The following is a 17,929-nucleotide window of genomic DNA, read 5'->3' as shown; positions in this document are numbered from 1 at the left end:
TAATCCTTTTCCATGTATATTTAAAACATTAATCTTGTTATTAATATAAATGTATGTAAGATGGTTGACAAACATTATGTTATTAGGAGATTTTTTGGGTTCATTGAATTTGTTTTAGCCTTTTTTCTGTTTGATTAATTTAGAACATATGCAGTCAGAACAATTCAGTTTAAGTATTCCTGGATTATAATATGTTATTTATATAGCAATTATTTTATTTTTGTTGATTTGAAAGTTACATTTTTCAGAGTTATTTTCTCTCAGGTTTTTTTTACATAATGTTAAGAACAAAACAAATTAACAATCTCTTAAATTTTTTTATTTTCTGTTTCTAAATGAGTCATTAACAGAATGGAAATAGTTTTCAATCTTTTAGGGGGAGGGTTTATTTAAAAATATTTTGAAAACAATTTTTTTTAGCTAGTAACCCAATATATTATAAAATGTTTAATGACATCTTTACTGCTACTTTTAAGTCACAGTTCCACTACGTGAGCAGCCAGGCACAATTAGCATTGTGCCTATTGCATATAGATGCATAAAGGTCAAACATTATGTGCGTTGTTTTGTGAGGCATTTTATAATTAACCAGAATTGGATCAGATGGCAGCAATAAATAACTGAAATAAAAAAAATTTGAAAAAATAACCTTTATATGATTCCTGTCAAAACTTCATGACATACTGTAGATTAGCTTTTATCTTTAGTCATTCAAGAAGTGATTTTTGATTAAGAAAAAAAATTGTGCAGCGATTATATACTTATTTCTGAAAGTTTTAACAACTTTTTTGATAATGTGTGATATAATTACAAAAGATGAAATACATACTGGTTGTTTAAATAATATAAAAAATCCAAATCATTTAGAATTGTTTAATAATGTGTGATACTACTGACATTGTTAGATCTCAGCTGATTGTGTTTACAATATCTTATGTAAACGTCTTTATTATGAAAAAAACTACCAGTAAGATAGGTCCCACATTTGGTCACAATTAATCAAAAACACAATCAAATAATCACATCTAAAGCATTTTTTAATAATGTTAAAATATAATCTAAATAAATTTCCGTAACAATGAAACATGGAATCATCACTAAATACTAGAAATCAAAGGACAGCTGAAACAATAGGTAGTTGCTTCATCAGAAAGGTTATAGTAATTCACAAAAGCCATAATATTAACTGACATTTTAGAAAAGGAAAAACTATTACAAGAGAATGATACGCAGCATTATTAGATTGACTGAAAGATGAAATCAAGCAATAATGATAGTTAAGAAAGAAATAAGTGCTTTTTCGTTGTTTCAATGCACCAACTCATGTTACACAAACAAAATTAAATTAATTATGCAATGAATTTCTTGCATATTCACCATATTTGGCACAGAGAAGTTTTCTTATTTCCATATATTAAAAAAATGGCTTCTGCATAAAAAAGTAATCAATGAACAAACACATATTCACATAAGTGAATTTTTTAGAATTAAGTTTGATGAATAAACAGTTGTGACAAATATTTCTGTGAAATTGTATTCAGTTGTGGCAAACATGTTTTGTGAGATATGAATGTAATAGGTACAGATTAATAAAAGAAAATATGTATTTTTTTTTGCAAATTAATGGTCATGCAATATGACAATGTCTTTTTGATGATTTTTTTATGAAGCTACTAAAAACTATAACATATATTGGACAAAGTGTATTACGGTATGTACTGATGATGCAAAGTTATACCAGGAAAGAACAATGGATTTCTGAAAAAATTAAGATTCTTTTTAAAGGTAGAATGGACCACTGCTTCCTTCACAAACATGCTCTTACCACAAAAAATATGCCATCTCAAACAAATTCTTTGTAAAGCTGTAAAAATGGTTAATTTTTTAAAAATAATAGTCTGTTTGCTGAACTAAGCAATGAAATAGGCAAAAAGAAAAAATCTCTTCTTTTCTATATAGAAGTAAGTTGGTTATCACTTATGGAAAAGTGTTAACCTGGTTATAGGAATTGAGAGATGAACTAATATTTTTTCATGATAAACAAACACCATTCTCAATTTTTTTACAAAATATTGAGTAAATGTTGCTATTGGCTTAATTAGCTGATGTATTTTTGAATTTAAATGACTCGAATGTGAATTTACAAGGATGTGATAAAAATTTTTTATTAACGACATGTAAAGTTCATGCTTTCATTAAGAAGCTTGATATCTGGATTATTTGCCTTCAAAGTAAAAATTCTGATATGTTTCCACTCACTTCTGATTATACTGAGAAAAATTTGGATAAGACACTATTTACATCACAATATAATCTAAATTGTGGTCTGGAAATTCTCCAAACTGTCTTCAGTACTTCACAGCCCATTGTGTATTTGCTAATTATATTATCTGTGTACATATATACATATATAAACACACACAAATAGAGAAAGAAAACAAACAACAATTTACTTTCAATATTTACATATTTTTATATCGATTATTTGATAAAACAATTTTAATAAATATAAATATGTATTAATTTTTATTGTGATGTTGCCTCATTCTGAAGAAGCTTTGTTGGTCTTAAAGCAAACATATCAACTCTATATAAAAATTTTGGAAAGTTTTTTTGCTTTGTTTCGCAAATACATGTTAATCCAGCAGCAGTGAACAACTTCTGCATTAAAGAATAAGGCCTAGTAACACTAGAATCTTCTTCATCCATTTCTATTGAATCACTTGATGTAAGATTTTCTTTCACTACTATCACACCGCCAGGCATCAAATGATCTCTGAAATTATTTCAAAGAAAGACTATAAAAAAATATATAGTAAAATAAATATAAGGAATCTGTAATAAAAATATATATTAAAATAATTTATGTAAGGTCAACAAGAACACTGACTGAAAAACAATATTTATACAATAACTCCCCAAATCTACATTTTTTAAACTAAATAACAAAATTCAGAATTATAAGTTATAAAAGTGATATTAGTTAAACACAATAATATTTGTACCACCGAACTATTACAATACCCTGCAAGAGAAATTCTTTTACCTCTTGTTTTATTTACACATTAATATAATAAAACAGGGGGGATACTGGGCCTTCAAATGATTTTGTGAGATTTGGGGCATGATCCTGACACAATGGTTTTTTGAGTTATATAACATCTGAAATACTCAAAGAGCAATATCTCGGAAAAATACAGTAAGAGAACAAGGAATTAAAATGTCAGCAGCCAAGGCCACATTTAATGAAATGGTTCCTGCATATCGTCAAAGTTAAACAACACTACAGGTAAAGAGTGGATTAAAGAAAAGTGTTCAGAAGTGGAAAGAGAAATGAAGATTGGTAAAATAGACGGAGCATACAGGAAAGTTAAGGAAAATTTTGGGGTACATAAATTAAAATCTAATAATGTGTTAAACAAAGATGGTACACCAATATATAATACGAAAGGTAAAGTCGATAGATGGGTGGAATATATTGAAGAGTTATACGGAGGAAATGAATTAGAAAATGGTGTTGTAGAGGAAGAAGAGGAAGTTGAGGAGGATGAAATGGGAGAAACAATACTGAGATCTGAATTTAAGAGAGCATTAAAAGATTTAAATGGCAGAAAGGCTCCTGGAATAGACGGAATACCTGTAGAAGTACTGCGCAGTGCAGGTGAGGAAGCGATTGATAGATTATACAAACTGGTGTGTAATATTTATGAAAATGGGGAATTTCCATCAGACTTCAAAAAAAGTGTTATAGTTATGATACCAAAGAAAGCAGGGGCAGATAAATGTGAAGAATACAGAACAATTAGTTTAACTAGTCATGCATCAAAAATCTTAACTAGAATTTTATACAGAAGAATTGAGAGGAGAGTGGAAGAAGTGTTAGGAGAAGACCAATTTGGTTTCAGGAAAAGTATAGGGACAAGGGAAGCAATTTTAGGCCTCAGATTAATAGTAGAAGGAAGATTAAAGAAAAACAAACCAACATACTTGGCGTTTATAGACCTAGAAAAGGCTTTCGATAACGTAGACTGGAATAAAATGTTCAGCATTTTAAAAAATTAGGGTTCAAACACAGAGATAGAAGAACAATTGCTAACATGTACAGGAACCAAACAGCAACAATAACAATTGAAGAACATAAGAAAGAAGCCCTAATAAGAAAGGGAGTCCGACAAGGATGTTCCCTATCTCAGTTACTTTTTAATCTTTACATGGAACTAGCAGTTAATGATGTTAAAGAACAATTTAGATTCGGAGTAACAGTACAAGGTGAAAAGATAAAGATGCTACGATTTGCTGATGATATAGTAATTCTAGCCGAGAGTAAAAAGGATTTAGAAGAAACAATGAACGGCATAGATGAAGTCCTACGCAAGAACTATCGCATGAAAATAAACAAGAACAAAACAAAAGTAATGAAATGTAGTAGAAATAACAAAGATGGACCGCTGAATGTGAAAATAGGAGGAGAAAAGATTATGGAGGTAGAAGAATTTTGTTATTTGGGAAGTAAAATTACTAAAGATGGACGAAGCAGGAGCGATATAAAATGCCGAATAGCACTAGCACAAGCTAAACGAGCCTTCAGTAAGAAATATAATTTGTTTACATCAAAAATGAATTTAAATGTCAGGAAAAGATTTTTGAAAGTGTATGTTTGGAGTGTCGCTTTATATGGAAGTGAAACTTGGACAATCGGAGTATCTGAGAAGAAAAGATTAGAAGCTTTTGAAATGTGGTGCTATAGGAGAATGTTAAAAATCAGATGGGTGGATAAAGTGACAAATGAAGAGGTATTGCGGCAAATAGATGAAGAAAGAAGCATTTCGAAAAATATAGTTAAAAGAAGAGACAGACTTATAGGCCACATACTAAGGCATCCTGGAATAGTCGCTTTAATATTGGAAGGACAGGTAGAAGGGAAAAATTGTGTAGGCAGGCCACGTTTGGATTATGTATAACAAATTGTTGGGGATGTAGGATGGTATACTGAAATGAAACGTCTAGCACTAGATAGGGAATCTTGGAGAGCTGCATCAAACCAGTCAAATGACTGAAGACAAAAAAAACAAAAAAAAAAAACAGGTAATTATCATTTATTCTGTTGGGTAACAGCACAATGAAGGAAATACATATAAAGGAATAATTCAATTTTAAAGTAGATTGCTATTTCAGACAAAAAAATTATTACAATATTTGTTTTCAATGATTCTATATCTGTGAGATGGTTCCATTATATGTGAGCAAAAAGCCAAAGAATGTGATGAGCAGTGAATTGGAATGAATGAAGACTACATTCAGATTCTGTTAAAATCAAAGTTCATCTTAAAAGGTAAATAAATCAATCAGATTAAAAATGGACTTATTTCAGATTGAACACCTTGTATAGTAACCAATATTACTTATCATAAACAGATCGCTAAATACAGTATTACTGCAATCATTTTACTTGAATTGAATTCACAAACTAAGATGCATATTTCAGTATTTAGGTCACCTTCATTCTTGATTTCTTGTTATATATAGAGATTATTACAAGAAATATTTCTTTACCTATTCATGATCTGAAAAAAAAAATTTAAATAATAGTTCAGTTAATTTTTTTACAAAATTAATCAATAAATTACTGATTTATTGTTTGGCGATTGGTTTGGGATAATTAAAAACCACGTTACTGCATTTAATGAGCAAACAGAAGCAGCTAAAAATATTTCTTTTACATTGAAATCAGAAATTCTTACTCATTTTCTTCAGGAATGTATAAATGAATGATTAAATTATTAACACTTATTTTTCCACTAACACTATTAATGGTCAATTCATAGATCGCATTATTTACTGTCTTCAATAACTTCAGCTATATTAAATGATTCTATTACTAGCAGAAAAAGTAAAATTTAATATTTACTATTTATTGAAACCATTAACAATCCCAATAGTTGGTATTTTCTACCGTAAAAGTATATCCACTAATATGATCCTTTTAGGGAGTGAATTTTGTTTTAAAATTAATAAAAAAATTGTTTAACTGAATGATTCATCCCATAAGTTAACATTTTTTTTTATAAATACTACAACATTATATAAAAATATATATATAAACTTTACTAAATGTTTATAAAATTATAAATATTTATAAATTTACAAGTTGTAAAAATTGTGGCTTTCTTTCTGAAACCAATTACAATATAAATACAAAAATACTTGTTTTAAAGAGAACGAATTAATCTGGGATCAAAAATGACTTTTTGATTTTTCTGGAATATGTTATTTCCTTTTGAATGGACAATTAAACTAGCTGCTTAAGTTAGATAAGCAGTAAGAAAAGTGTGCACTATAAAAAGCAACATCTGATAAATATTTTAATTTAAAGATGATTAATAAAAATGATGCAGCCACAAACCTGCATTTTATAAGGAACTCAATTAAATCTTCATCCCTGAGATGTCCCAAAACCCACTGGGACCAAATAACATCATACTGTACACTCGGTTTAAAATTTTGCAAGCCTATTTGAAAAAAAAAAAAAAAATAGAAAATTAGTTTACTTGTAAAAACAAATTACATCTGTATCTGGTACACTACCTAGATAAATACCTTTTATCTAATCTATTGCTTAAAAATAATTTATTTAAAATTACCAACTCTTTTTAACCAATTAACTGTCTTGGTAAGAGGTAATGGTACGACATACAATGATAAAAATTATGTTTCATTGCTGAAATTAAACAATAAAACTGACTGAAAGTAAGGTTTTTTTCAACTTTGTTCAAATTATATTAAATTGATTACACTATATTATTATTATACAAAATTGGTTACACAAATAACAATCACTCTGATCTATGTCTTGAATAGATCAGAATGATAAATTTAATGTTACATCTACGTAACATATCTTAAAATAAGAAATCAACATGCAGCAGTAAATCTAGAGTGTATGAAAAACCTTTAACAATGTTCTTTAGGAAACTTCATGGATAAATAGTTTGTTATAATAAAAGTTGAGAATAGTAAATGATATCCCCCCCCCCCCACCTACAAGTAAGACAGTAAACTGCATCCATTACAACCTCATGATTCTAAAAAAACCTGCAACATCTCAGGATCCTGGAAAACTAAAGATAATGGATAAGGATATCAAACCTTTTAACTATCTTTATTGTGGTGGTATATTTTCATATACCTAAGGACAAAATGACAATGGCTGAGCTATTGCCAAGTTTAATAAACCATTTCCTATAACTCATCAGAGTTAAATAACACTGGTTGCAGTGCAATGTGAAAATTACACTAGTAATTTGGTATTATCTAATAAATAAAAATGGATGCAATTCATTAAATTTTTTGGCAACATATTAGTTCATAGTTTAAAATTGTGGTAGGATATTCAGAACCATGTGAGTTTTCCCCATTTTGCTCTTTTAGATAAATGATTAATTTAATTAACTGTTTCCTGTTGGGAAAAAGTTATTTTCTAGTTGATAACTCGTTTTTTATTCATGCCATCACTTCTTACTTTGTTTCTTGCCTTCTTTTTGTAGCCAAACTCAATAATTTCATTGCTACATCATTAATGAAGGGGAAAAGTACTTGTAATGTTAAACATGTTTATATTTAAAAAAAATAATAGTATCAGTTTTTTAATACACAGACTTTCACAGCAAACTTTATAATATTAAATAAAGTATTTTTAATATAGTTAAATTGCAATTTACAACATGAAAAAGGGTTATGTATGCTTTGATATAGAGAAAGATTTGTTATTTCAGAGAATGATGCATATAAACTTTCAAAGCAATTAAAATTAAGCAGTAGTCATTATCTGTATGGTAAGAAGATAGTAGGGCAAAATTTACCTGATAAGTTAGAATTTGTTGCAGTTAGTGATGATTGTTAGCAGTAAATAAATAGTTTAGAGCAAGTTAAACTAAAAAGATATGAAGTAAGAAGAAAACTTCTTTCACCAGTCACCTCAATTGGGGAGGAGAATCCTTTCAATAATATCAAAGTAAAAAAGTCTTGGTGTTGTTTTGAAGAAAGGATAAGGAGTGTTATGAGCAGAGAAATGCTCTACTATTTATTCTAAGTATCCACATAAGCTGTACTTGATAGCACACATGCCAGACATGTTTTATTTTTATCATTTTGGTTACATTATATAACTGGCTATATGTATTTATTTAAGACTAAGTTAAAATTAGAAGGTGACAGCCTATTCAAGTTTATGTATTTAATACATTTATATCAGTTTGGTTGTATTATGAATGAAATGATATGTCATAAAAGAAACCACAAGAATATAAGTTAGTGAACACTTCTTTTTGAAAAATATATTGCAAATATATGCTGGGTATTAAACCATAGTGATAAGCTTTAATAAGACAAAACTGAAATCCTTGCTTGTTCAAATTTCCATCTCATTTACATTCTGTCAAACAAACCTGACTTGATACATTTCTTTTTTGGATCATTTATTACATTATTAGATCAAAATTTGCTAAACAGTTGGATATTGAGTAGGTTAGTATAATTTTGATTGTGCTGATAACTTAAGAATAGTGGTAGAAACAAATTAAATTAAAATTCACAGGGAATTGTATCACAAACAAGGTAAGCAGCAAGACCTAAAATTTACTGCAAGTGAATGTCGTAAAAGCAAGTTTAATAAACCATTTCCTATAACTCATCAGAGTTAAATAACACTGGTTGCAGTGCAATGTGAAAATTACACTAGTAATTTGGTATTATCTAAGACAAAACAGGAAACCAGCTTTATGTGAAAGGCACTTCAGTTTAATGTGTAGCCACTTACTGGAAAGGCTTACACACAAACCTTCTCACCAGATCATGCCTAAGACCTGTTGTAATAGTTTAATGATGCAAAGCTCTTTTATATACCCACTAACTTACAGTAGTAAAGATGTGAGAAAAGATCATCTACCCACATAGAAATTGCAGCATAAAGAAAACAACCTCATGCAGAATATCTGTTCAAACCCCTATTAGCAGCTGATACCTTTACAAACATTCACTGCATTATATTCCTATTAGACTTAACAAAAATAAGACAGATTGCTATAAAATCAATACCTATATTATAAAAATTCCCAATTCGTTCATTTTGACCAATATAAGATTTGGCTTCTTCAATAAATGTTCTATTTTGTTCTACCAAATCCACAATATTAAAATGTTTAGTCAGCAAATTCTTTGAAATTCTGCCAATTCCAGCTCCACAGTCAAGAGCTCTTTCTTTTCCAGGAGGAAACTGCATCTGGAAAAATAATTAATTTAGATAACCTATCCAATAACAAGATTTGTTTTAATAACCAAATTAAATGCAGAAGTTTTTCTGAAAATTCTTTTATTTTATTTTTATTCCAAATTCGTTAGTATTTTTTTTTGGATTTTTTATGAAAAATTGTCGAATTTATCTGATGTCTTTATCAGTTATATTTAACTGATGGTTCCAATTGAAATTACTTCATGCTATCTTTGTCAATCAACTGCATGTATTTAGGATGTAGGTAAAAAGTATGTGATCTTCTTTTATTTAGCTATATTTATCTTTCCCTGCAAGTAACTCCCATAAAATTTAAAATAGATGGCCTATTGTTTATTCAGTCTTTTAAAAAATCTGGAAAAGTGTGAAAAAATTCCTGATATAGCCAAGAAGTTCAGCTATCAGTAATTTTTAACACTGTCAAAATATTGTTCTTTATTGACATTTCTATTCTTGGAAAGAATAAGAGTCTGGTGAATATAATGAATAAATCAGTTATTTTTTTAGGAAAAAGATTCTTGAACAAGCTATAATGTGCAAGCTGGTGAAATTTTCAGGAAATATCTTTACATATATCTGCCAGGGAGAGGTCTTTGCAAAAACTAAAATACTTAATTAGTATTCTTTATTGGGAGTAGGTATCTTGGCATAAAAACTTAAATTCAAAATAACTTGATAATTTTATAAGGCAGTAAAAAGAACTAAACATTTTATTGAACTTAAGACATATTTTTTTTCAGTTTTCCCTTATCTAGAAACTTTCATCGAGATGACTGAACCAATTCCAATGTTGTAGCCACACATCCAAAATTTTTTGAGTTGACGTGTTTCACCAATACTGGGAGGTTAATGAATGAATTCAGCAATTTCTTCAAAATGCCATGATCTTTTAAAAAGTAGCCAAAACTTCACCTTTAGAAAAAAGATGCATTGTTCTGCAATTGTGTTAATTGCCCAAACATAACAGAAAATTTTCTACATGGATGTTACGAAATACTCTAATTTAATAATATGGATTGTTTTCCATTTTTGGGATTAACTTCCCAAAGATTGATAAACAATTTGCCATGAATTTCCTTTAAAAAAATAACATTTTTTTCCAATTTTTAATGGTCACTAATGTAATTCAAATGATTCATTTTCACCTTACTCATGAACATCTTGGAAATATTTGTACCAATGAGAAACCGGCTATTTTTTTTATACCACACTTGACAAAATCTTGTTGCAATATTTAAATCATTTTAGAAAATGTTATTTTATATTTCTGATTATCCATTATAAATGATTAAAGAAATAACTTAATACAAGAAAATCAACTTACTTATTTGTCTATCAAATCTAAATTTGTTTCCACTAAGGCTACGGACATACAGAAGTGCAGTGAGCATCAAAGCGATAAAATGTAAGTGGTCCTACAAACATACTGGTAAGCAACAGAGCAGCAGTTGGTAGCAGCATTTCCATTCAGTTGCGATCATGCCACTACCTAGGTGGGTTAGATGAGAACTTCTATGGGAAAATTGTTTGAAATATTTTAACTTAATACACCCTGAAAATAAAAGAAGATATGGAGTTCATCCCATAAATAAGTCGCTCTATCTATGGAGAAACCCAATGGTTTAGCCTAGTGGTTAAACTTGTTACTGCAAAATCGGCTGATTTTTGAAGTCAAGAGTTCTAAGATTCGAATCCTTGTAAAGGGAATTCTTTTATGGGGATTTGAATACTAGACTGTGGATACTAGTGTTCTTTGGTGGTTGGGTTTCAATTAACCACGTTGGGAAGGCAATGGCAAACCATCCGTAATAACTACCAGGAAAACTCCTACATGGAATTGCCAAGGATCACGACCAAATGGCTAAATTTATTTATGGAGAATACCATCTTTATTGTACTCTTTGTAATTTTCCAGGGGATTTTTTACTGTACTTATGTGTCGGTGGAATGCTTTGATTCACTACTAGAAAAGTGAAAAGAAAAATTGAGAAATGGCACACAAGCTGGAAAAGACCGATCTGTCCTGAAGAATGACTATTTATAAGGCAGGTAAAACAATTTATAATAAACACATTTGAAATATTTTTAAATGCATTTTTGTTGTTGCTTTGAAAAAACTCTTTATCCAAAACAGCTAATTACAAATAAGTAATCAGTGTAAAGTAATAAGTTTTCAATATGAAAATAAGACAGATACATTCAATTGGAAAATAAATTAACATTTACAATAATAAAAATGAATTGTTGGTTCATTTGCATACATGACGTCATTTCTTCATTCATTTGAGTGACATTATTGCTGTTCAAGTACATTTGTTTATATTACAGTTTGTTAAAGACGAATAGCTGAATATCAGCTTGTAACTCCAACTTTTCTATTTCTGTAAATGACTTCATATATGGAAGTACATTCTTAAAAAACTGGAAGTTGGCGTTCTCAGCTTCTCTTTCTTTTTAGGGTTATGTAATAACCCTAATAGCTTTTCTTCTAGTTCTAAAAATTTTTTCTATCTGTTTCTCTGGTATTTGAATTTTTAATTCTCTTTTGTCCGTGTAGAAATGGACATGCTAGAAGGAAACATTGAGGCTGAATTATTTCCTTCTGTAATCTCATCTGCTATTTCTGCAAATAGGAAACTTCATGATCATTGAATAATTCTGGTTCTTGTAAACTTCCTTCACTGAAGATAGGAACAACATAGTCCTGAACAAATGACATCAATTTAAAATAAGGCCATTTTATTGTAATTTGCTCAGCTGCAGGCCCATTTTTGCTTACTGGTAACTTCTGTAGTTTTTTCTTGTAGGTATCTTTCAAATTTTTCTTTCAATTCCTTCCCTGGAACAAATATAAATAGAACCTTGTTTAAGTAACATTTAATATAGGCTACTATATTTTATTTTATTCTTATTACCTATTTTATTTATTTAAATAAAGTAGACATATTTTTATGAAATCATTTAATTTTTTAGTTTTATTTATTGATCCCATTTCTTGCTTGTTCTATTGCAGATATCTCACAATTGGATATGCCTTTCATTCTCTAGCTTTTGCTTTTCGAGTTTGTAAAACTACAGGAAGTGACATTGTACTGGAGAAGTACTACTATTTGGGATGAACTAAAAGATGAATTCATGCCTCAACCAATGACAGAACACCTGCAAAATATTTTAACAGCTACTGCAAGTGATGGAAATTCCCAAATTGCTTTGGAAGTATTGATGGCAAGCATTGTCAAATCAAATGCCCAAATACCAGATCGAAATATTTCAACTACTTATGTTTTTATTTGATATTCATGAAGCTGTAGAAGATGTAGGTAAGAAATTTATTGCTATAGAAGCTTGTGGAAAAGGAAAGCAAAGCAATAGGGGTACATTTATTGCACAGACTCTTTTTGACTTTTGGAAAGCAGAAAGTTCAATGTTCCTCCTCCACAAGTGTTACCAGGGTCTGCCACAGCCCTACCCAATGTTTTAATACCTGATGAGGCTTACCCAATTAAGCCGTATTTGATGCATCTATATCAAAGAAGTTTTAACTGCTCAGAAAAAATTTCAATTATTGATTCATTCTGCCAGGAAATGCATTGAATGTGCATTCAGAATTTTTTACAGTAAATGGCACTTGCAAGAACGACAAATAGCAATGGCAATTGGGCGACCAGTCAAAGGGGAAACAGTATTAACAACTACAGTCAAGCAGTATCTACAATTTGAGATGAATTTACTAAATATTTTTGGGATCACAGAGATTAACTAGACACAAACTTAGCTGATAGTACAGAATTTGTAATAGAATATATCCACTGTACACAATCAGAATTTGTAATAAAATACATCAACTGTATACAATATTGCATTATGTTTTGTACATAATTATAAAGATTGTAATAATGTAGATGAAATAATGGTATGGTGTAATAATAAATACAACATATATAAAAATAAACAAACTCACCTGTACAAGCCAGATCAGTTTTTCTTCCACTTCATCACACAATTTGTCAGTCACATTTTTGTTTTTGTATTCTTTTCTATAACTTTGCCACAGAACTGGTTGTGACTGAACAGCACACATCAGAGCTTCTATAAATTAAGTTTTTGTCACACATGTTTACTATTCGACACTAAACTAAAACTAAACTAATTCGACACAGAACTAAAATAAATTTTTCTAAATCTATAAATAAACTAATCTAAATGTTTTCATTATTTTCTAACTGTAGTAACCAAACTTTTGTCACACATGTTCACTATTTGCTGCTCACGAATGAACTAAAATATCAAACAGAACCTGCAACTCTCTGCCTCTTATGTCCAATATGCCACTGAAATATTTTTCAACACGGTTTGAAATATTTTCTTGATGCTCAGTTGCTTAGTGCTCATCGCTCTGCCACTTGCCACTCATCTGTATGGGCATAACCTAAGGCTGCACATGTAGGCATATATCAAACACAGGTATGTATTAAAACTGTTTTTATTAGCACAAAAAATTAAAAAGTTGTAAAAATTTTTTCTTAAATCAAGTTTTGCACAATATATAGGTATTAAATATTTTCATATTTTTATATTTTATAATGTTTAAGTTGTTATATATTTCTATGAATACAAAGAACTTTTTATAAATGGTTTTTATTTGAGGCTGCATTTATTTGCCAAACAAAAATTACAATGAATACATAAAGTGTAGCACAATGACAAACTACATTTGCTAACCACCTTAGGGGATCAGATACATATTAACATTAAAAATATTTTAAATATTCTTAGGTTTTGTTTGATATAAAACCAACTAAAATGTTACCAGGTTTTCATATCACACTTCTACAGTTTTATATTACACAAAATTTTATTTATATAACATCCCTAGGTCTTAAAGAAAGAAAAATCTGAGCTAAAACATCTACATTAACATAATTTAAAGCAATTACAAAGCAATTACTAAAAAAAGGTATAAATTAAAAATCATTTAAAATTTCATTAGACATATTAAAATTAACAATGATTTTACTTTATCCATTCTCTAATAAAACAAAAGATGTTTAAAAAAATAATAGAATCAAATTTTGATAATGTGCATTGAATAATCTTTTCACCAATAAAAGACCAAACTAACAAAAATATTCACATTACAAACAAATTTAATTTTACAAGGTTGAAAAGTGATTTTTTTTTCTAATCTACATACAGGTTCTAATCAATTTCCAAGTATTTGTAATAAAGTTTTTTTAATTTTATTTTCAATATTTAGTTTTCAGTTCAAAAGACAAAGATGGTTCTGAAAAACTATACTTTTTAGATGTAAAATAAAATATGGTACGGTGTATGGCAATCTTTGTGGCCAGAAATCTAATGTGATCAAGCAAGCATCAAAGAATTCTTGCAACATATCTACTGATTCAACAAGAGATAAATATTAAAAAAACATGATTGCCAAATAATGTCCATTTCTGAGTATATTAGTTAATTTTTTTTCTGTTTTGGTTCTAATATGATTTTGTATTAAACTAGCAAATACCCCATTTGAATTTTGAAAATCAAAAGACTGGTTGTGAAGATATAACATTTCCGAATAACCATGATCTGCTAGATCGAGAGTGTACCTTATGCATGCAAAAGTTAGCCTTCAACCTACTAACAAATACCCCATTTCAATTTTGAAAATCAGATGATTATTTGCAGATATTATAAGAACAGCCCATTGCACCTTCCAAAACAGAGCCCCAGGAGTACCTTGTATCTTTACCAGTTGATGGTGATGATTGTCTAGTTTTGCACGAGGTGCTTGCATTACTTCCCACTCTAACCTCACTCACAGTACATGGGAAGCCCATTATTATTAATTAGAAATTTTTTTTATTTATTAACATCCATACCGTGAGATAACAAACCAAACACCAATATATATATATATTGCAATGATTTGTCATGAAGTGTGAAATTTTCGTCACTCTGTATTCAACTATTTAACTATACACACAGCCATTCAGATAAAACTAAGCTTAAAATAAATATAATTCAAATCCCTCAATCCCATTCTCATTAATTATCACTATGGATTATTTCATCATTTTGGAAACTGGTCACCGAATTTACTTTATTACAAACAAGAGTTTAAAAAGATTTATGTAATTAACAGGAGTTAGACAGCAGATAAACTTAAACTATTAATTTATTTCCGTTATGTTGAATATTTTTAAGTGAAGGGATGGATATCTCTTTTAACTGATCTGAAACGCTATTTTCTTGATTCATGCTCTACTTTACTTGAAATAAGTTTTTATTTAAAAGGCATGAATTAAGCTGCAGTGGGCAATCTAAGACAATGTTTCAATTGTTTAGATGTTTTTAAGTTATATTTATGCTTTTGATTAAAATTACCAAAAACAGTATCAGTTTGTATTTTACTCTATTCAAAATACAGAGTCAGGTTTTATGATATTATGTAAATATTGTTTATTTTTCAATTATTTATTATTTTATTCATTAACTCGTATGTACTGATGATAATTATTTAACAATCAAAATAGACATCTAATTTTAGATTTTGAGTAAGATTTTTTGTTAACTGTTTTCTTGTTTTCCAATATTTCAAAAACTGATTAACATAGCTTATTTTTTATAAATATGTTTTTATTTAAAGATTGCAACAATACAACCTTGTACACACAATGAATATAACAGGCATTAACTTACTCAACAAGAATGAACAAAAATAAAAGAAATATAAATAAAATGTATTCATAAAAATTCAAAGAAAACTGTTGAAATTTGTAGGTCTTGCAATATAATCTACAGAACATAAATACAAGACACAATGCATCTATGATAATAAAACTGCTACTCCAATTGCATAATGTTCTACATTGGACAAATAAGATACAAATTCAAAAAATATATAATTAACACTTAGTAGTACAGTAGATGGTTGCAATCATTCTTAGAGGCATATAAAAAATTCCACCACCATTAACTAGGCTACCTTGATTAAAAGGTAGCCTATAAATTATATTATAATACATATTTTAATTTAATTATATTTTTTGTATAAAAAAGTGTAGGCTACTTTTACACAAAAAAGGACAACTTCTTAACATGCTCACACATTAATACACTGCATATAAATATAGAGAGTGTATGATCCACTAACGAATGATCAAACTCAGCACTTTTGAGTAGGTTCCTAAATATGTATCTTTTTATCTAAAAAAAAAAAAAAACTGCTGGTAATAACATCAACTGCTACCTTCAATCATTGAAGGTAGCAGAAAAAGCAAATATATGTATTACGAGATAAGTTTTGTGATTTTTAAAATATATATAAAATAAACCTATTTAAAACAGTTTTACAAAATTTTCATCTGTGATCTTCATGGACGAAAATGTGTAAAATGAATACTTACACAATCAATACGAAATATAGTGTCTATGCAGCATAATGGTGTTTTTTTTTTGTGTAAATAACTATAAAATATCTAGATTGCTCTTAATTTATTTTGGTATGTTTCTTTAAGAGGTCAATATAAGTCTACATTATTGGGGCTTTTAAATGCTAACTGAACCTTTTGAAACTGTGACCTATTTGAGCTGTTGAGTTTGTAATCTTCTGAATGTGCTTTCAGGGTGATGCTTGTTTAGTTTTGGATGTTATATTGTATACTGTTTTACAAAATTGGTAACACATTTTTTACCATAATCTTTATCTGTATGCAAAATATTTTCTGACCTGGGTTTAAGTTCGTCTAGAAGTAAAGTAGCTCGTGTAAAACTACTTGTGAAGATTGGTATCAAGTTCTTTCATTTAATTTTTTGGTCACAAGGGTATTGAGTAGGTTATGTTTAAAAAAGATGGCAGTTTATATAAGGCTAAGGTTATTGGAGGAGATAATTATAAATCTTCATTAGAACAATTAGCAAGATCTGCACGTAAACAATAATACGTTGAAAATATAATTTAAGCGAAATAAAGTAACAGGTACAGAATTGAACGTTACAAAGGCTGAATTTACTGTAAAACATCGAATTTTTATTTGAAACATAATATAAAAACCCACCTGGAATAGCGACTTTAAGAACTTATCAGAACCTTTTATGTCAACATCCGAAACAAATCCAAATCCAACAAGCATACCATCGACTGTTGCTGGTATTTTTGACCAATATTTTGCTGCCCTCTCATAATTTGGAACTTTCTCTGAATTAGTCGAAACGAATGTCTGGACTTTAATAGAATCACTATCAATCATTATTTTACACAGATATGCAGAAAGGTTATGTGGTTAAAAACATGTGTGAAAAGAGGCATTAAACAACATGACATATGGTAGGCCGCTTGCCGCGCTTCTGCTTTCCGACCATCGAACTTCAACAAAGAAGAATACAGTTATGAAAGAAGTATATAATAATACCATAATTAAAATATATCTTTTAATTGTATATTTTGTAGTTTTCTGATAATGACGGCATTGGTGCTTAGGGAATTTTATTCGGCTGATCTCGAATTAGTATTCTAAGCAATTTGAGTTGTTCATATAGAAATATGAACAGTTTTACTAATTTATCAAAAATATGTTTCAAGTGACACTTATGTTATAAAACTACAACCGATTAGCAAAATGTTTATCCAAGTTCAGGCAC

The 17,929-nt window shown here is 29.0% G+C and overlaps 1 protein-coding gene across 1 annotated transcript; it reads right to left on the bottom strand.

The window, feature by feature from the left end:
• Positions 1-2,425: 2,425 nt before the first annotated feature.
• Ntmt (N-terminal methyltransferase) lies at positions 2,426-17,648 on the bottom strand. Its single transcript, XM_075355784.1, has 4 exons — positions 17,347-17,648; positions 9,094-9,277; positions 6,404-6,509; positions 2,426-2,776 (listed from the first exon to the last, which is right to left on the bottom strand). Exons 1-4 carry the CDS (start codon positions 17,536-17,538, stop codon positions 2,527-2,529), a joined length of 732 nt encoding a protein of 243 aa, XP_075211899.1. The 5' UTR covers positions 17,539-17,648; the 3' UTR covers positions 2,426-2,526.
• Between the last annotated feature and the right edge of the window lie 281 nt (positions 17,649-17,929).

Source organism: Lycorma delicatula, chromosome 2, assembly GCF_047948215.1.
Source record: "Lycorma delicatula isolate Av1 chromosome 2, ASM4794821v1, whole genome shotgun sequence".
Lineage (NCBI taxonomy): Eukaryota > Metazoa > Arthropoda > Insecta > Hemiptera > Fulgoridae > Lycorma > Lycorma delicatula.
The sequence above is the reverse complement of the archived record's forward strand: the minus strand, read 5'-3'. Positions and strand labels throughout refer to the sequence as shown.

What these genes read in the sequence shown, in the direction of transcription:
- Ntmt (XM_075355784.1), bottom strand. Translation starts at nt 17,538, where the DNA reads ATGATTGATAGTGATTCTATTAAAGTCCAGACATTCGTTTCGACTAAT. An exon ending in TGGGAATTTTTATAATATAG is followed by an intron (nt 6,510 to 9,093) that starts GTATTGATTTTA and finishes TTTTTCAAATAG; the next exon opens with GCTTGCAAAATTTTAAACCG. An exon ending in GAGTTCCTTATAAAATGCAG is followed by an intron (nt 2,777 to 6,403) that starts GTTTGTGGCTGC and finishes AAATAATTTCAG; the next exon opens with AGATCATTTGATGCCTGGCG.